At 36.6% G+C, this 17,347-nt stretch overlaps 1 protein-coding gene across 2 annotated transcripts in view; it reads left to right on the forward strand.

The window, feature by feature from the left end:
• Nucleotides 1-17,347, forward strand: part of VCL (vinculin) — a 63,310-nt gene that overhangs the window by 26,299 nt on the left and 19,664 nt on the right. For both annotated transcript variants that reach the window (XM_065670640.1, XM_065670639.1), the window contains exons 3-8: nt 4,285-4,435; nt 6,358-6,466; nt 7,872-7,994; nt 8,268-8,428; nt 14,297-14,387; nt 15,641-15,788. In XM_065670640.1, coding sequence (XP_065526712.1) covers nt 4,285-4,435; nt 6,358-6,466; nt 7,872-7,994; nt 8,268-8,428; nt 14,297-14,387; nt 15,641-15,788 — 783 coding nt within the window. The remainder of the gene's footprint in view (nt 1-4,284; nt 4,436-6,357; nt 6,467-7,871; nt 7,995-8,267; nt 8,429-14,296; nt 14,388-15,640; nt 15,789-17,347) is intronic.

The raw sequence follows: 17,347 nt of genomic DNA on the forward strand, positions 1-17,347 counted from the left end.
GAAAGATCTGAAGTGATGAACGTGTGGGAGAGCAGCAGGTCTAGTATCAGATAGGATAAATGACTCCAAACTGACCATTACCAATAGTGAGCTGTGTGATACAGGAGCAAGAGCATCCATTATATCTCAGCAATGGTCCAAAAAAAGCAAACCAAATGTTAAGTTTATCAGCAAAGAGTGGGAGACCAAAATATCACTCTGTGCTTGTCTCCCATGCTTTGAATACTGGAAGCACTTGAGGTATGTAAATTTTAGAATATTGTAGAACTGGAAAAAGCACGTGGGAGTGTGAGAACAAAGGTACGGAATTGCCGCTGCATGAGGCGAAGCTGGAACTCTTCAGCCTGGAAAAGATGACAGTGGGGATTGAGGCCTGACAAAGGTCTAAGGAAGTATGAGTTGCACGGAGAAGATTGGAACTGGTACTTCTTGTGCAAGAACTTGATGGGGGCATTGCTTTAAGCTAGTAGCTTGTAAACCAACAAAAGGGAGAGCTGCTTTGTACAGGAAGTCATGTGCTGCTGTAATTTTTTTAATGGGTTTGGAGGCTAATAGATAAGTACTTAGAGGAGTCCCTTGTGCGTTATCAAAAAGACAAACTGCAGGAAGTTTCAGAATGAACTTGGAGGATGGGAGAGTGGCCAGAGGAAGTATAATACTTATGCTGTTCTTAACCTTCCTTAGGCATCTACTTGCAGCTACTTTTGGAGACCGGATACTGAGCTAAATGGACCTTTGATACAATCTACTACAGTATTTATTATGCTGTGTTCCTGGTGTGTGATCTGGTTTGGGTGCAGAAGGGTTTGATTTCTTTTATTAATTTGAATTTTCTTGAGGGCACTGTTTATGTATTGAAATGAGACCAAAACTTTTCACTTGCTTCTTGATGAGTTGTATACAACCATGTAATTTTGAATTGTGCTCATTTTCAAAGATATGTGGAGTTTTTAGTTAATTCCCAGTTTCTTCTTCATCTAGACAAGTAAAGTATTCAGAAAAAGAGATTTTCTTACTGCTATACTGTATCCAGCCTTTGATCAACATTTAGCAGATTGTGAAGACCTAAATAGTTAAATTACTGTAGAAATGTGATGCAGACATTGCTGAGTTAGTACCACTTCATGCTGGATGCAAGAACTTTTTCTGCAGCAACTCATGACTGGTTGAATTGTGATGTAATGAAAAATGGGAAACAAAGCTATCTGGCACAGTAATGAAAACTTCACATAATACTTAGTATCCTAGATGCAGTAACAAGTTAGGAATGTTCAATCATCTTTCTGAATGATAATCTATTGCATTTGTGCTTTTTATTCATCCCGAGTTTATATCAAAAGGAGCTACTATGTGTTAACAGCTCCTTGTTAACACCCTGGAGTATATTGTCACTGATATCTTTGTAGTGACAAGTGACAGTCACAGGTAAACTGCCGAACTGACCTTTTCCTGCATTAAAGGGCAGGATTTGGGTGCAGGAAGTGAAACAGATGAGGGTTGTGGGGGTATTTTGATTTTTATTGTTTTTGTTTTCTTTCCCAAGAGGAGGTTTTTTTTTTTGTTTCTGAAGCATTAAAAGAGGCATTCCTCTTTAAGGGAGTGCTCCAGCAGAACTGGTACTGGCATATGGATGATGGGGTACGGAGCAGTGCACGTGCACTAGGGAGTACTCTGTGTGTTTACTAGTGCTGCATTCCCTGTTCACGTTTTCTTCATTCAAAAAAAAACAGTTTTGAGGGAGCTACTCTTGGAGAACGAGGGAGAAAATCTATCATGCATACCTTTGCATGCTACTGACATAAACCATGTTGGAACAATTGACCTAGAGTTAAAAAATGACATATTCTTTATCTTAATTGTCTTAATCATTAGGGAGTATGAGTAATGCATATAACTTACATCAGATGTTTTGCAATGTATTCTTATTACCTGCTATACTTCTTTTGTGAAGAAGGGGGAAGCTGTAATATCTAGGCAAAGAATAGGATACCACCTAATTTGTTTATACTGGAATAAAAATTCATCTGTGTGTAACTTGCGCATGCATACTCATTTAGCAAATCAAGCAGTAATGCTTTTCTATGTTAACATTATTTGATAGCCAAGCGGGCTATATATATATATTTGGTGTTTTTTTTATAAAGCTGTTGTTTTTTTTAGGTTGTGATATAAAAAAGGGATTGGAAAATTCACCATAGCAATGAACTTCTATTCAAAATTTGTGAATGTTTTGATTCTTGTGGTAGAACAAAAGGCTCATTGCAGTGAATATTTTCCTTGTTTTTTTTTTTTTTATTCAGTGGGTTTTAATTTATTTTTAATATAAGTAGTTGAATTATTTTGTTTCCCAAATTCTAATACTTTGTTTCCTAGCATGTATACTTTGCAGGGAATGGAGGGTGTTTGTTTTTTAAGCACCACTCCGCTTTTTTGTACATAGTGCACACTCCTGAGGTCTTTCAAATGCACTGGGAAGTTTATACAAAATAGGCATTGTATAAGTAAAATGCAAGTTTACTGTTCAGAGATTGAGTTCTAAAAGCTGTAAAAGAAAACTTTGAATCTTTAGGAACTTGATTTTCTTCAATTATAGTGACTTCTGGGTTAGTACACATTTGCATTAATTCCTTTCTTTACAAATGAAAAAGCCAGTCTTGAGATAATTACTAGTATGAAACAGATGACCATGAAATTGAACTGTAGGAAATTAAGTATTTCTGACCCTATAGCTCTGAGCTGGCTGAATAGGTGATTCATTTAATCCCTTTCTTGGCAGGGATGAAAAGAATAAATTTGAGAAGCAAGTGTGGAAATCTAATTTAGGGAAGTCAGTTAACTTTGATAATACAACTAAGTACATTGCATAGTAATGAGCAGAGCATTTCCACTTTCCGCCTTGAAGTCCTCCTGTATTTTCTTACTCGGTTATGAGTTACCCCCATCTGATGTGCTGAACAGATGTCTCACTAAAGAGCAAGTTATGGTAAGGTCAGCTGGCCCAATTCGATCTACTCTAGGGAGCCATTACCTGAAAACTTTACTTTCTGAAAAAAGTATGTTCTCTTGTAATGAGTGTTTTATTTCTAGTAATATTAAATTCAGGTATAACCATTAAGATGTGCCTTCTGCTAACAACGAACATGGGGAGGGGGGGAGATGGGATAGCTGTGTAACTTTTCAATAGTTCTTAACTGAAATTATGATTAGCATGTCCAAGTGGTCAGTAGAAAATAAGCTATATGAAAAGCATGAAAAAGTTGCTAGAAGAGCTAGTATTGTTGTAATTAAAGGGTTTAATGTTTGTTGGAAACTTGTGTAACTTGAATGAGCACACTGCATAGAGCCTATGTATTAGACTACACTTACATTTCTGCCGAAGAAATGGGAGAGAATGGAGGAAAGTTGCAGTCAATGTAGTCAGTCACTACAGTCATAAGTAGCCTAGCTAACATGGAAGTGAAGTCTGAATGTTGTATTTCTCTAAGGTGTCATAAAGTAGTTACAATGAAAAATGAACCCAAAAGCCTTTCAGTGTTCCAGTTCTTGGTATTTTAAAATTGTTGCGTTAAATGGTTTGATGGAACCTGATTTCTGAGCTCATTTGCGTATTGTGCCTTTTCTGTTATTTTAATTACATATTGCAATATCTTGCAAAACCTCCTCTCTGTTTTGAAGCCAGGAATTGCAAGCTGCATTTGAAATTCATGCCTTATCACTAAATCTTGTGGCTATTTAAAATGCTATTTCTGTCATGAGTGTTAACACTCTGAAGAGCTGGGCTTACAACTTCAACAAACAGGGTGCAGTATCTTGGTTTTTGTATGTTCTCTTGTCTTAACATATAGCTATCATTTAATATTTATTCATAGCAATTGCTTCTTGAATGACAATGCAAATGCAAGGCTGATAAATGTTAACGATTACTTTGATTGTGAAGTTCTAAAACAATAATTGTTTTGTCCCTTGCCCTTGTCATTAAGAATGGTGTTTTGCTGTGATGGGATCTCTTCTGAAAGACACTGTTGACTTCTGTACATGTGATTCTTCAAACATTCCCTGCATTAGAAGATTGCATAACTTCTGGAAAACTGTGTCATATAGTCGACGGTTACTTTCTTGTTAAATACAATAAGTACTCCTGCTTTTCAACCTATAAAGGTGTAGACTGGAGCTTGCTTGCAGCGCTTTAAGTAGTAAAGTTAAAAACAAGTCCAGCATTTTCTTAAATCTGTTGTCATATAGATAGAAACTAATGAGCAAGTTTTGTGTGATGACTTTCCTCAGAGTGGAGAACGCCTGCACCAAACTTGTTCGGGCAGCCCAGATGCTACAAGCAGATCCTTATTCAGTACCAGCTCGTGACTATCTAATTGATGGATCAAGAGGCATCCTTTCTGGAACATCAGACTTACTTCTGACATTTGATGAAGCAGAGGTAGGAATCCCAAGATGACTGACATAGGTATCTGCACAATAGCACTATTAAGTCAAACGCCAACCTAACTGAATAAGCTATTGAGTAGATGAATGTGGTTTTGATTGTTTTAGCTTGATTGGAAGCATATTTTGCATTCTTTTCTGTGAGAAGGAGCTTAGGCTTGTTAGTCTGTTTTGTTAAGAGCATCTTTGTCTGATAGAATGTTTAGGCATGCCTGTGATTATTCTTCAAAAAGGCCAGATCCCATCAACTCTGTCTGACATCTTCCTGAGACTTTTCTGTATTCCCTTTGCCATACCCATTACTGAGCCTTATATATTCTGTATCCTTTCACTGAAAAGCCTTCAGCCACTTCCAGACATCTCTGTCTGACTCATTAGCTGTGGCAATTTAATTGGCCTTGGGCATGGGAGGTAATACAAATTCGGACTGTCTGGCTGATCAGCCAGATGATGTGTTCAGACATATGTAACAGTTACTGTATTTTGGCTGTGGCATAAGTTAAAAAGTGGTTTAGGGGTGCTTTTTGTCCATTTTCAGGTGGACAAAAATACCAGAGATGCAAGAAAACTTAAAAAGGAAGTTCTGTGTGTCTTACATTTGAATTTATTTTTTTTTGTTACAAATTTTACTTATTATTGTAAGCCTCTTTCTGGGAATTTGGAGTCTTGCTCATTTCTAAGTATCAAATATTGTGCTATTATGAGGACATTAAGCTCACACTGTTAGAAATGCTGATGTTAATTGTAAATTTTACCCATGCAACAGTCTGCTAATCTGTGAAATTGTGTTACTCTTCCTGCTGTTCTGAGTGGTTTAACTTGGCATCCTTGTACCTCATTCAATCAGCTCATGGTGCTGTTAGCATGTTCCTCTGAAATGAGGAGAATGCTATGGGATTTCTCTGTGGCACTTGTGATTTTTCATTATTTAAAGTGGTTTTTAATAGCTACTATGGTGTGTTACAGGACAGAATTGCAAGGAAGTTAATAGCTGTTAGTCTCCCTGCTTCCAGTGTTTATGTAATGAGTTGACTTTTATGGAGTCAATGCTTCATTGAACTAGTCTGACAACTGTGTGTTAACCATAAGAAAAATACTAGTTTGGAATGATTGACTTTTCACAAATAAATGTCTCTTATCCTACTATGCTTCAAGATAAGCTAACATTGGGACAAAACTGAAAGGAGTTTTACAGGAAACTGATCTGTTCTAGGGACTGAACACTGGATGTGGTTGATATGAATTAAATGTTAACTGTCTCATTCTTCAATGAGAATTGTACGTGGTGTTGTCAGAAATAATGTGGTTCAGGAGGTTATGAGATTAACCAACAGAGAATTCTGTTTTGGAATCAAGTCTGAACTGAAGAAGTTAAGCTAAGGCAGATGTTCAGAGGTAAATGAAGTACATTTTTCTGGAAAGCTTAACATGTTGGATCTACCTTTCCCACTGGAATGCTGGATAATGCTTTATCCATATGCAAAGCTGTATGGTGAATAATGTTTCCCGTGAAAGTTTTTAGCCTGCTTTCTATGTAGTTTTGCTTTGTAATATAAGTTAGGGGTTTCTTTTATTGATGAAATTGCAATAAAAAACTTCAAGCTTGCCAGCATACTTAAATGCACTTCCTTCTAACTTCCACTATCAATGCTACCCTTAATTTATCATACAAAATGCAAACACTGGAAGTAGGATTTGTCATTTCTGAGTAGTAGAACGATGTTTGAATACTGTTTTAGTCAATGCAGCATTCTTGAATAATGGCATTTTGGGTAACTTAGTAAGTATCCCAGATGTGGTTGCCCGTAAGTCATGTTAGCAAATGCTATGCCTAGGGTGTTCTAGTAACAGGCTTTCATTTCTAATTCAAGTGTAACTTAGCTTCATCTAACAAATGATGGAATGTTCCTTTTTTAGGTCCGTAAAATCATCCGTGTCTGCAAAGGAATATTGGAATATCTGACTGTGGCGGAAGTAGTAGAGACAATGGAGGATTTGGTGACATACACAAAGAATCTAGGGCCAGGTTTGGTTTACTGCAGCCAGTCATAAATATACTTACTGTGTTTTCCATTGCGTTTTTACCCCTCAGCGTCTTCCTTATGCGTGTTTTGAGTGTTTGGACAATGAGAAAGCAGTTGCTTAGAAAGTGCCTGTTGGAAACAGTTCTAAGATATATAGTTATCATGATGACTATTTCTGATTCACATTCTCTGAAGAATGCAGAAGAGTTTACAAATGGCAAGTGTAGTTCGCAAATTATATGTACTACGCAGATTACATGTAGTTTCCTGCACAGTATCAGGAAAGTAAGCATGTATTAGTAAAACAAAACCAAAAAACAAACAAAAGAGAAAGCTTTGTAATTAAGCACCCACAGCCACTAAGCTGATAAAATGTCTGTACTGAGATAGTAGAGGTTTCCTAGAGTAGTACAAGCTACATGTCATATATTAGCATTTTAATGAGGCTGCAGAAATAGCTGTCCTGCAGTGTAGTACAAAAGCTCAGCTGTTACAGAAATGCTTTTTGTTCATTATTTGGTGCTCCTTCACTACTTGTTACTTCACTGTGTTAACTCACACTTGCGCTGGTAGAAGTGCAATTGATCAGTGCAGATTGGTCAGTGAAGCACTAGGTTGTTGTAGAGGAAACCTACCATTGATCTCAGTTATTTAGCACTCTAAATGCTTTAATTTCCACAAGCATAAAGAAGTTTAGGTATATAAAAAAAAAAGTATTCTATGAAATCTAGATGTTGCGGTGATAATGTAGGAAGGAAGACGTTGGAAATAAAATTACACTGAAGAGTGCCTTTATATACACAGAACAGGAATCTAGTTAGTACTTTACATATATAAATAAGAATACATATATAGTGTAAAATAAATGAAATGACTAGGAGCTCTCATGTCACAGAGCATGTTTGTAGATTATCCTGTTTTTATTTAATATGTATATATTTTACCATGTTTCCAGATGTGAAAATGTTAAGTTCCATATGAAGGTATAACATTCTCTAAACTTTTTTTGTGTCCCATAAGAAGTTACCTCTGACTAAATAGATTTTGCCTCATTTTGAACAGGAAAAGATGTAGCAAAAGGAGCACTCTTCTCTTTCCATGAAACTTGTTCACTAAGCCGGTCATTTTGGGTATTTTCTTATTTTATTCCTGGGAATTAAAATCAAGAATTTTGAGGAGATCCATTCTACTTTGTGTACTGACTAGGTTTTGAATCAGTGCTTCTTTGAAGCATCTGGAATGTGCTTTTAAATAACAGCTGCTGTTCTAAAGATTAAATTTTAAACTTCAATATAGTTGTTGTAACTCATTACACTTTGTTCTTGTTCAGAAAGCTCAACTGTTGCAAATTAGACTTAGTCATAAAGAAAGAAATGTAATCCTATGTTCTGTTACTTTAATCTTTAGGAATGACAAAGATGGCCAAAATGATTGATGAGAGACAACAGGAATTAACTCATCAGGAACATAGAGTTATGCTGGTAAACTCCATGAATACTGTGAAGGAGCTATTGCCAGTACTTATTTCAGGTATTTTTGGCTTTAATTTTTAATGTTACTCTGAATTGCTATCTATTCTGAATTGGAGTTCCAATGTCTTATTAAAAATAACAGGCCTGACGTTGTTTCTGTACTTCCTGCAAATAACCTTCCTTCTCTTGTATTAAACCTACAATCTCTTTGTGGTAAAATGGTTCACACAAAAGAAAATGTGCTCTCTATGTCTAAATGCAGCAGGAGGTCACCTTGAGCATTGATTTGTACCTTGCATGTACCTTTTTTTAATCAGTGGTGTTTTCACAGCTATGAAGATTTTTGTAACCACAAAAAATTCTAAAAGTCAGGGAATAGAAGAGGCCTTGAAAAATCGCAATTTCACTGTAGAGAAAATGAGTGCCGAGATAAATGAAATAATCCGTGTATTACAACTCACTTCCTGGGATGAAGATGCTTGGGCGAGCAAGGTAGATTTCATACCTATGTTGATATATAGAAGTTTTAATTTTTATTTACTATGTTATACACTTATAAACTTGTGTTTTAGAGACTTGAAATATTTATTTGTGCATCAGTCTTGTAACACTATGTAATCACATTGTAAAATATCTTCAAGGTTGAAGAACATCTTCAGAGATGCTTGTGTTAAGCTCTTTACAAATTAGCTTTCTCTCAATAAGCTAAGTTAAAGGAGTGTGGCATTTGAAGGCGGCTCAGTGATTTACTGCAACTGAATGGTCAAATAGAAGACCTAGATTTGTTCATGGTTTAGTTTTGGCATGACTGGGAAATCCTGGAATATAGCATATTCTTCTCAGAGAGGGATTTTTTTGTTTATGTATGCCTACCCTACATAATCATATTTGGCACAGGAAAGTTAGATACTAAAGTTAGTGTTCTATACATTAAACTGGTCTTGTAGCTAGGCATTCATGAGATTACCTGAGATTTTTCTCCTATCTGCTACTAGAAAAGATAGGCTGCTGTCATATATCTTGTGCAAAAGGCCTGAAGCTGAGAAAATTTAGTTAATTTTTGTGGATCCCTCCTTGAACACCTTCCCCTTTTCTCTGCCCCAATTTTAGCCTGGCCACAGGAGTAAATTTCAAGTGTTTGCCTAGTCGCAAAGAATATATTTTAGACTGAATGGCCTTTATGGATAAGTATGATGTCTGTGAAGCTTGGCATATGGACAGTATTGGTTCCTTACAACTCAGTGTTAAGCTGTGTGACTGCAAGCACTTACCTGGAGTTAAGTGGTGTTCTTAAGTGATACCCACTGAAGATACTGAAATGTATAGACGTAATGCAGGTCTGACAGAAGGGTAAAAGTGGTGTTGTGGGCTTACAAATAAATGTAGCTGTGTAACTGAAATTCCTGCCAATTTTTTTGAGTACTTTAATTGCTGAAGGGATTATTTTTTTAAGGTTAGTGCTAAGAGCTATAAGTAACTGTAAATACATTTAAAGAAAATATTGAGGTCTGAAGCCAGACTTATTAACAAGTGAAATCTTGCAGAAAATCTAACAGTGATGTTATTTATTAAAATCACTTTGAGCTATATTGTTTGGCACTTGACCCTTAGTTTGCCTCTAGAGTTATTTTGTCACTATCACTTCTTTATTATGACTACTTTATGCATCTTTGTTTTTGTTCTCCTGTTTCTTACCCTTTTCTCACCTTTAGAAGGTAAGCTTTCTTCCACACCCTACACCTCTACCTTGTACTAAACCCAAAAAAGCATGATTTTGGTGTTGTGTGCAGACTGTGTGCTGTGCAACTTTTTATTTGTGTGCCAGCTGTGACACCATACTTATGTATGGACACACAGAAGTTTTAGAGGAATCTTGATAGTTCTGGCTCGCTATATGTAGATTTGGCTGTCACTAAGAGAATGGTAACTGCAAGATAAGAGCTTCATCAAGACAGTCTTTCTGAGTCTGATAAGTTAGATCAAGACCATAGAGCACATTGTTTGCTGAGTGCTTTTGTGTTAATTTATATGACTAGTCCTTGTAGCTACAAATAAAGGGTCCAGTCATTCAGGAATAAACATTCTGCATGCCCAGAAAGCTTTATTAATTCAGGGATTTTGTCCATTCCATAGTACTTTACCAGCAGCCTTCCTTCGGTTCAAATGGCTCATGTTCTTCAGGTCTAGGCCTAAAACTTTAGTTTTGTATATGCATTTTTTCAGTTCAGTTTTATTTTTGGATTTAGACATTTTATGAAATAAAAAAAAATAATTTTTTTTATTTTATGTAACAAACGTGGAAATTTGCTTGTGGTAAAAAAAAAACTGTTGCAAAAAGTTAGCAATTTAGCCTTGGGAAATTTTCTTCCTCTTGCTAGCAAGGCAGATAAATAAAGGACTTTATTAAGAAAATAGTAGGTGTGTTAGCAGTGTTTCCAAATGGAAAATATTGATCATTATGCATAATGCATGAATATGTTGCGTGGACTAGTGTAAACAGAGTATCTTTCTGTTCTGACTTGAGAACTACTTAATTGTACGTTGTTTTTGAATTAAGGTATGCTGACAACCTTGAACTCTAGCACTGGGCATTAACCAAGCAGTTATGACAAAGTATTTGAACTGAAAAATGCAGTGGAATGAAGAAGCGGGAACTAGTTTTGCTAATGGCTGCCTACTACAGACCTTTTCCTGTATTTGCATATATATCTAACGGGTTGACTTAGTGTTTTTCCGGGAGGTAAAGGGAAGAGCTATTTAAGTCTACCTGAGATTATTGTTGCATTTGTTTTGTGCCTGGCAGTCAAGGGAAAGATATTCTCCATGCTTTTCTGGAGTAAAGTAAAGTGTATTTGGGGATGCGCAGACCTGAATTTTTACCCTTGTGGTATATGCTGTTGTTGATGATAGAGTTTATTTTATGTTTGTTATTCTATCTTGAACTGTTCATACATTGAAGTATCCCAAAATACAAGTAGAGACATTGGAGAATGAGCAAGTGTGTGGGGCCAGAGTTGCAGGCTTTTTTGTAAAATATTTCATTGGTCTTTCTAGACTCTGAAATGTGCATTGCTGTTTCTGGATTGCAGTAACCCCTGCTTGCACCAGCACTGGACTTCTTAAAAATAGTATGCCTATTTAGAATTGAAATACTGAGCGAATGCCAATTTCTGACAGAAGCTGAAGGAAAAAAGTATCTGTATTTATTTCTTCCATTCATAGCTTTGTACCTTTTTCCCTTTAACTTTTCCTTATACAGAGGAGTTTAGCTTTCTGTTGTATATTCTGAGTGTTTATTTTTAAATAAACTTGCAAGTAATACTCAATTTAAACATCTTGCATTTCCATAGAAATGGCGGGAGTTAAAAGTTGCAAGGAGCTGAGAAGTATCTAGTATCTTCCAGGGTTGAACCCTGGGTGGTGACTAAGCTATCTCTTCTGCCAGAAGGCTGGCTTTGCCTATTTCCTTCAACATTGCCTTCTTTGGTAATGAAATGCAGATATTGCTAGACTAGACCACTTTATTGAGTCAGAGGTTGTGTTTTGTATTCAACAATGGATCATTTAGGATTTATTTTGCTACTTTTTGAAGCGGTGCAAATACTACCTGCTCCGTGAATAATTTCAAAATTCTTGGTAGTGGCCAAAGTTGGGTAGATGGGTATCTTGAATAAGTGCTCATTTGCTTTAGGAAATGATTTGCAGAAAGCCAACTTGCTCTTTTCCCTGCAGACAATGTTGCCTTAGTTGTTCAACGTAAGTTAATGAAGTTATTTATCTCCTCTGAAAACGTGGCAGTGCTGCTTTTGTTACTGAAATTCCTTTTGCCAACAGCGCAACTGTAGGGAGAGGAGGGAAAGAATCCTTTTTGCTGATAAAACTACTTTATGTGAAACTTCTTGCAAGATAACTGTAGAATTCTTTGTTTTCCTGCTTGCAACTGATGTTCTGATGGCAAACACCAAGAAGTAAATTTTTAAACATATTTATCTGTTTAGGAAGGAAGGGGGTATTTAAACAGCTCCTGAAATCAGGAATATCAGGACACTTTCAAACAGTAAGATCTTGAGGAAGTTGCTTTATTTAAATAATTTCTACTTCTGTCTTCCTACTTAATATGAATTGGTAGACAAGTCCAGACATTTCAGGATTGCTACAACTTTGTTGCTTGCCAAGTATCTGACACCAGATGCAGCTGTGGCAGAAACAGAAATGCAGTACCAATACACCTAGTTAAGATGCATTCTAATTTCCTATTGAAAAATTACTTTTCTCATTGCAATGAAAACTCCTTATCAGACTAAAGCTGAGAGGGATTCCTTGCCATGGCATTTTGAGCTGTGTGGATGGGAAATCTGTGCTGTAAGAGCAGTTGTCCTGGAACTCTTCAACTACTGCGCTAGGATTTTACCAGACTTTTTTAAATAGGAAAAGGGGACAGTATTTTACAAACATGAGTGTAGAGCCAAACAGGATAGCAAGATTTACACTGCAGAGCAATCCAGTTATATAGCCTTTGTATGGCAGGGCAGATGGATCTTGTTATAGTTTGTGTAGTGTTAGAAATTACAGCGTCATGAGTCTAGAAGCTAAAATATCCTTGATTTTGTCCCCTGATATAAAACTTTAGATTCAGAGGCTTCTCTTTAATGTTGCTGAAACTGCAACTTTGCAGGCAGCTGAGACAACACAAAAGCCTGTGTTAGTAAAAAGGGAGGGCGAAGGTAGTTTTCCCAGCACTCCTTTTCTCAGCCATCCCACACCTATCAATTCATCAACATACGAAGCAACATCTGCTGCCTTTTGAAAAATTCAGTTAGTTCTTTGTTTCAAATGATTTCTGGGTAGACAGGCCTACAGCAGACCAGAAAGCTGTAACACCTACCTTGGTTGCTAGCAAGGTTTGTATACACATTTGAGTACTTAAATGTTTATTTGCTTGTCTCCTGTCATATATTAAACGCACAGTTCTCAGTCTACAGAAATGACTTTTAAAAGAATGTGCCCACCTCCCACCCCTAGCTGTATATGCTCCCCTTTTGAAGTTTTTCGAACAGGTCTTGATCTAAGCTCTGAGACCCAGTTTCCAGATTTGAGAACCAATCATCCAGGTGAAAATGATTCTGCTTTTTGTGCCCTTTCTCTTTCAGGCTGTGATTCAGCAGTCTATCCAGTAGACCTTTTAGGAAGCTGGTTGCTGAATTATATTATAGCACCTTATGACTAGCTGACAGATCATTCAGGTGCCTGAATAAAAATGTCAAAATGTTTACAGTCATGTATCTTTGATGCTAAGCATGCAGAATGAACAACTCCATGAAAATGTGTCGGTTCTTTAGTGTTGTCAAGAAATCACATGCTATGCCAGATACTGATCATTGATGCTAGTAGGCTTCTCTCTGTAAGAGCTTGACATGGGCAGTCCAATTCAGTTACTAGTGTGAGAGCCAGGCTTCTTTTCATTGTCTGTATACTAACTGTGGCATATATGCATTTCAAATTATTTCCATGTGTGGTAAGAAGCTATTTTGGCTTTTCCCCAACTTTGTACTTAAGGTACTTGTAACTTTTCACTGTCTTTCCATTTGTAAGATAGAAAACTTCTGGCCTCTAGTGGAGAGATTACACATGTACAATTAACGGACTACGCAGATAAATGAGAACCATATGGTTTTATCTCCTCTAGTGAAAAAAATGTTGGATAATAGCAGTGTAATAGTCAAAGCAGCAGTTTCTCTGATGCTCCTGGAAGTGGAGTTCTGAGTTTAAAGCAACCACATATGAACACATCTGTCTGTTTCCTAAAACATTAAACTCCATACTTGAGAATCCCAGGAATTAGCTGATAGTCTATTTTTCTGTGAAAAGCCAACTGTTTGACTTTAAGCAGCAGAACAGGTTGAAAAACGCAGATTTGCAGCCTCTTACACTGAAGTAGGTAGTAAAATTCACTGGCCAATTGCCATTTTTGATGAGTTACTCTAATTTGCTATAATGTTATCTGCCTTAATGTACATCAAGGAAAAATGTGGAACTAACGTGTGTTATATTAGATGTGTGCATATTAGAATTCTGACAGAAATTAAAACACCAGTAAATAAAGGAATAAAAAAAAACCACTAAAATTGCATGCATATTTTCTGCATTTTGAGTGAGATGAAAATGTCTGTCTTAATTGGAAAGAAGTGACTACGACCTGCTGGTTTGAAAATGGGTTTTGAGCTGCTTATGTGGGTGTGTTTCTATAAGTAGACTCTGCCTCATAGAACTTCTGTCTGCTTTGGTGACGCTGACCATTTGTGCTTTGATTTTTTATTTTTTTATTTTGAGAATCATTTTTGTGATTTCTCTTTTGCGAAGGACACTGAAGCCATGAAAAGAGCTTTAGCCTTAATAGACTCAAAGATGAATCAGGCAAAAGGCTGGCTGAGAGATCCAAATGCACCTCCAGGTAATATTAAAAAACAAAACAAAAAAACCCCGCACAAAGTATGTGAATTTCTAAAGGTCTCATAATTCTGTTGGCTTAGACAAAATTGCCTTGAAACGTTAATAACCCATGCGTCGTGGATCAGTCTGAAAAAGCTTGTGTTTATTTCTTTCTTTAGATCCTGGAGATTGAACAAGTTGTATCTAATAATTTGGAAAGCTTTGATTCTTTTCACTTGTCTGATTAATACCCTCTCTATAACTAACATACGTTCTTTACATTCCACTAATAAAAACCAACCCCCATACATTTCATTGAACAGTATTTAACTGCAGTGGTTGCCAATACCTAAAGTCCCTCCTTGTATGTTCTCAAGTTTGTGTAACTTAACGCTTGCGCAACAGAATCTCTTTAAGCTTTTTCTGTCAGCCTTAACATTTTTTTTCTCCACCATGAAAATCTGCCATAAATAATGTAACTACAGTCACCTTTACTTCACCTTTACTTCACCTTTAAAACATAAATGCTTTGCCTTTGTATGCATCTTTAAAGCAAATGAAACCACGTAGAGGCTGGTTCCATTTGGAAGGACTTCCTCTGAAATCGATGCCAAAATAATACAGTTGTAAAAGTTGGAAGTGAATTGTTGTTGTCTGTGGAGTTCCTGCTAACACTGCTTGTGACCTCACTCCCCTTGCAACACTCAATTCCAGAAACCTCAGTTATTTTCATAGCCTTCTGTCATTGACAGTTAATGAAATAAACTATTAAACATTCAGTAGCTAAGGACAAGTGCAAAGATAACTGTGGAACTTACTGTGAATTAGATTTTACAGGGTGTATTACTTAGGGGATCAGGGTGGGTTGCAAGTGAAAGGAATGTTATTCTTGCATCTTCTTTAACTAAAATCAAGTCAGATTTTAAACTGGCCAAATTTAAGGCTACATGAATCTTGCTGTATTGCTCTTTTCCTTATCGGCATGAATTACAGATTCTATAAATGAAGTATTTATAGAAATTAAGCTACGATAGCAGAATGATGATATGACTTGAAATACAATGCACATGATGCACATTAAGGTTATGCTGTGTTGTTTCAGAAATGCTGTCCCATTATATTTATCATATTTGGTGTATATCATAGTTTTTGATTAATGTATTTTCATGGCTGACCCTAATGCAGTTGATGTGGTCGAATATGATGAGATTAGCAGTTTACTCATACATGTCAAGGAATGTCTTGTTTGTTTTACTAACTGATTCTGCATATTAGGGGATGCTGGTGAGCAAGCAATAAGGCAGATCCTTGATGAAGCTGGAAAAGCAGGGGAACTGTGTGCAGGCAAAGAACGCAGAGAGATTCTGGGAACGTGCAAAACTCTGGGCCAGATGACGGATCAGCTGGCTGACCTTCGAGCAAGGTAAATCTTTTAATGGACAGTTTTCCAGTGCTATTAAAACTGCCAAGGCCAGCTTGGACGAAGCCTTGGGTGGCATGGTTTAATGAGAGGTATCGCTGCCCATGGCAGGGGGGTTGGAACTAGATGATCTTAAGGTCCTTTCCAACCCTGACTGTTCTATGATTCTATGAAAACAGTTTTTCTGAACTTGCAGTTGTCATTTCCTAGCCTGTGAGAGAGGAGGCCAGTAGTTGTAATTTGCCTCTTTTACTTCAGTGTCTTCTGATAAGAATAATATGTTTTGATATGTGAAATATTAACTATATAACGTAAGTAAAATTGCTTAGGTAAATAATTGTTTCATGTCAAACACATGACCTTCCTCCAAATAAGGCAGAAACAAAATTTTAAACTCTACTGTAAGTCTGTTCTCCAAAGAGGATATACCTCAATGACCATAACGATACATGAATAGTCTAGTTTTACGTGGTTAGTTGGGATTTTAGGCCACAAGCAGTATTTGAAATTTGTCAAACACTGATAAATGCTGCTGAATTTCGTGTGAATTTCTTGCAGAGTTTTATTTAGCCAGAGCCCTTCATCAGTTTTCTGCCTCCCATTAGAAACTGGTTATTCTTTCACAACGATGTTTTGAATTTAAGGGGTTTCATTTTTAGGCAGCAGATGATTCTCTTTAAATTTACAGTATTTTTTTAATGTTGGGTACTATGGCCTTTTGTTCTTTTGCCAGAAAGTAGGAAGTATGATATTCCTTTGTGAAGGCATAAAGACAATGAGCTAAGAAATAACTTTTCTGTGCAGTTTGAACACCATAACCCAGTTTCCCTTGAGTATAATATTTTTTAGTTGCTTATCAGTGTAGTAAAACATAAAGCTAGAATGCTCTAACATTGGTTTCTTTATTTTGATGCAACATGCCTTCCCACCTCCTAAAAATACCCCAGAAAGCTATTCATTGCAGTCCATTAGGGATACTGGTAATAGTTTTGTGGTATAATGTTTTTCTCTTAAATATTCATGTGTCTTTCAGATTGGCTTTTAGGTAAAATGAATGTCCCTTCTGAGTTAAGGCCCTAGTGAAGTGCAGGAAGTGAGCAAATCCAAATTATTTGGAGAGCTGTGTTTTGAGTTACTTTAAGAACAAGTTCTCTGCCATCACTTTAAATCTATAGATTGCCAGGCCCTGAAGTGTTGCCATGGTATGTACACAAGCTTGGAGTAGTTCTATAACTTATTTCTGTTAAGGGTTGTTAGTTCACTATATAAAGGCTAAAAAGGCTGAAATTCAAAACTATTGGTTATATTGTCATTAAACTAATGTATATTAGCTGTAATAGTGGTAATGGATGAGAAGCTGGTTTTAGTTCACCTTCACTTGGGTTTCCAGCTGATTGACCTGAGTAAACAGAAGAGCTTCTTTGTACCAGATTCTGCACAGAGCATTAGAAATTAGGCTAAACTTTCAACTCTTCTTGTAAAGTAGTGGCTGGTTTATTTTGTGTGAATTGTTTGGAGGTGAAGGAAGAGACAGGGTAAGATTTACTAACAAAAGAGTTAAT

The sequence above is a fragment of the Lathamus discolor genome, chromosome 3 (genome assembly GCF_037157495.1).
Source record: "Lathamus discolor isolate bLatDis1 chromosome 3, bLatDis1.hap1, whole genome shotgun sequence".
In the NCBI taxonomy this organism is placed as follows: Eukaryota; Metazoa; Chordata; class Aves; order Psittaciformes; family Psittacidae; genus Lathamus; species Lathamus discolor.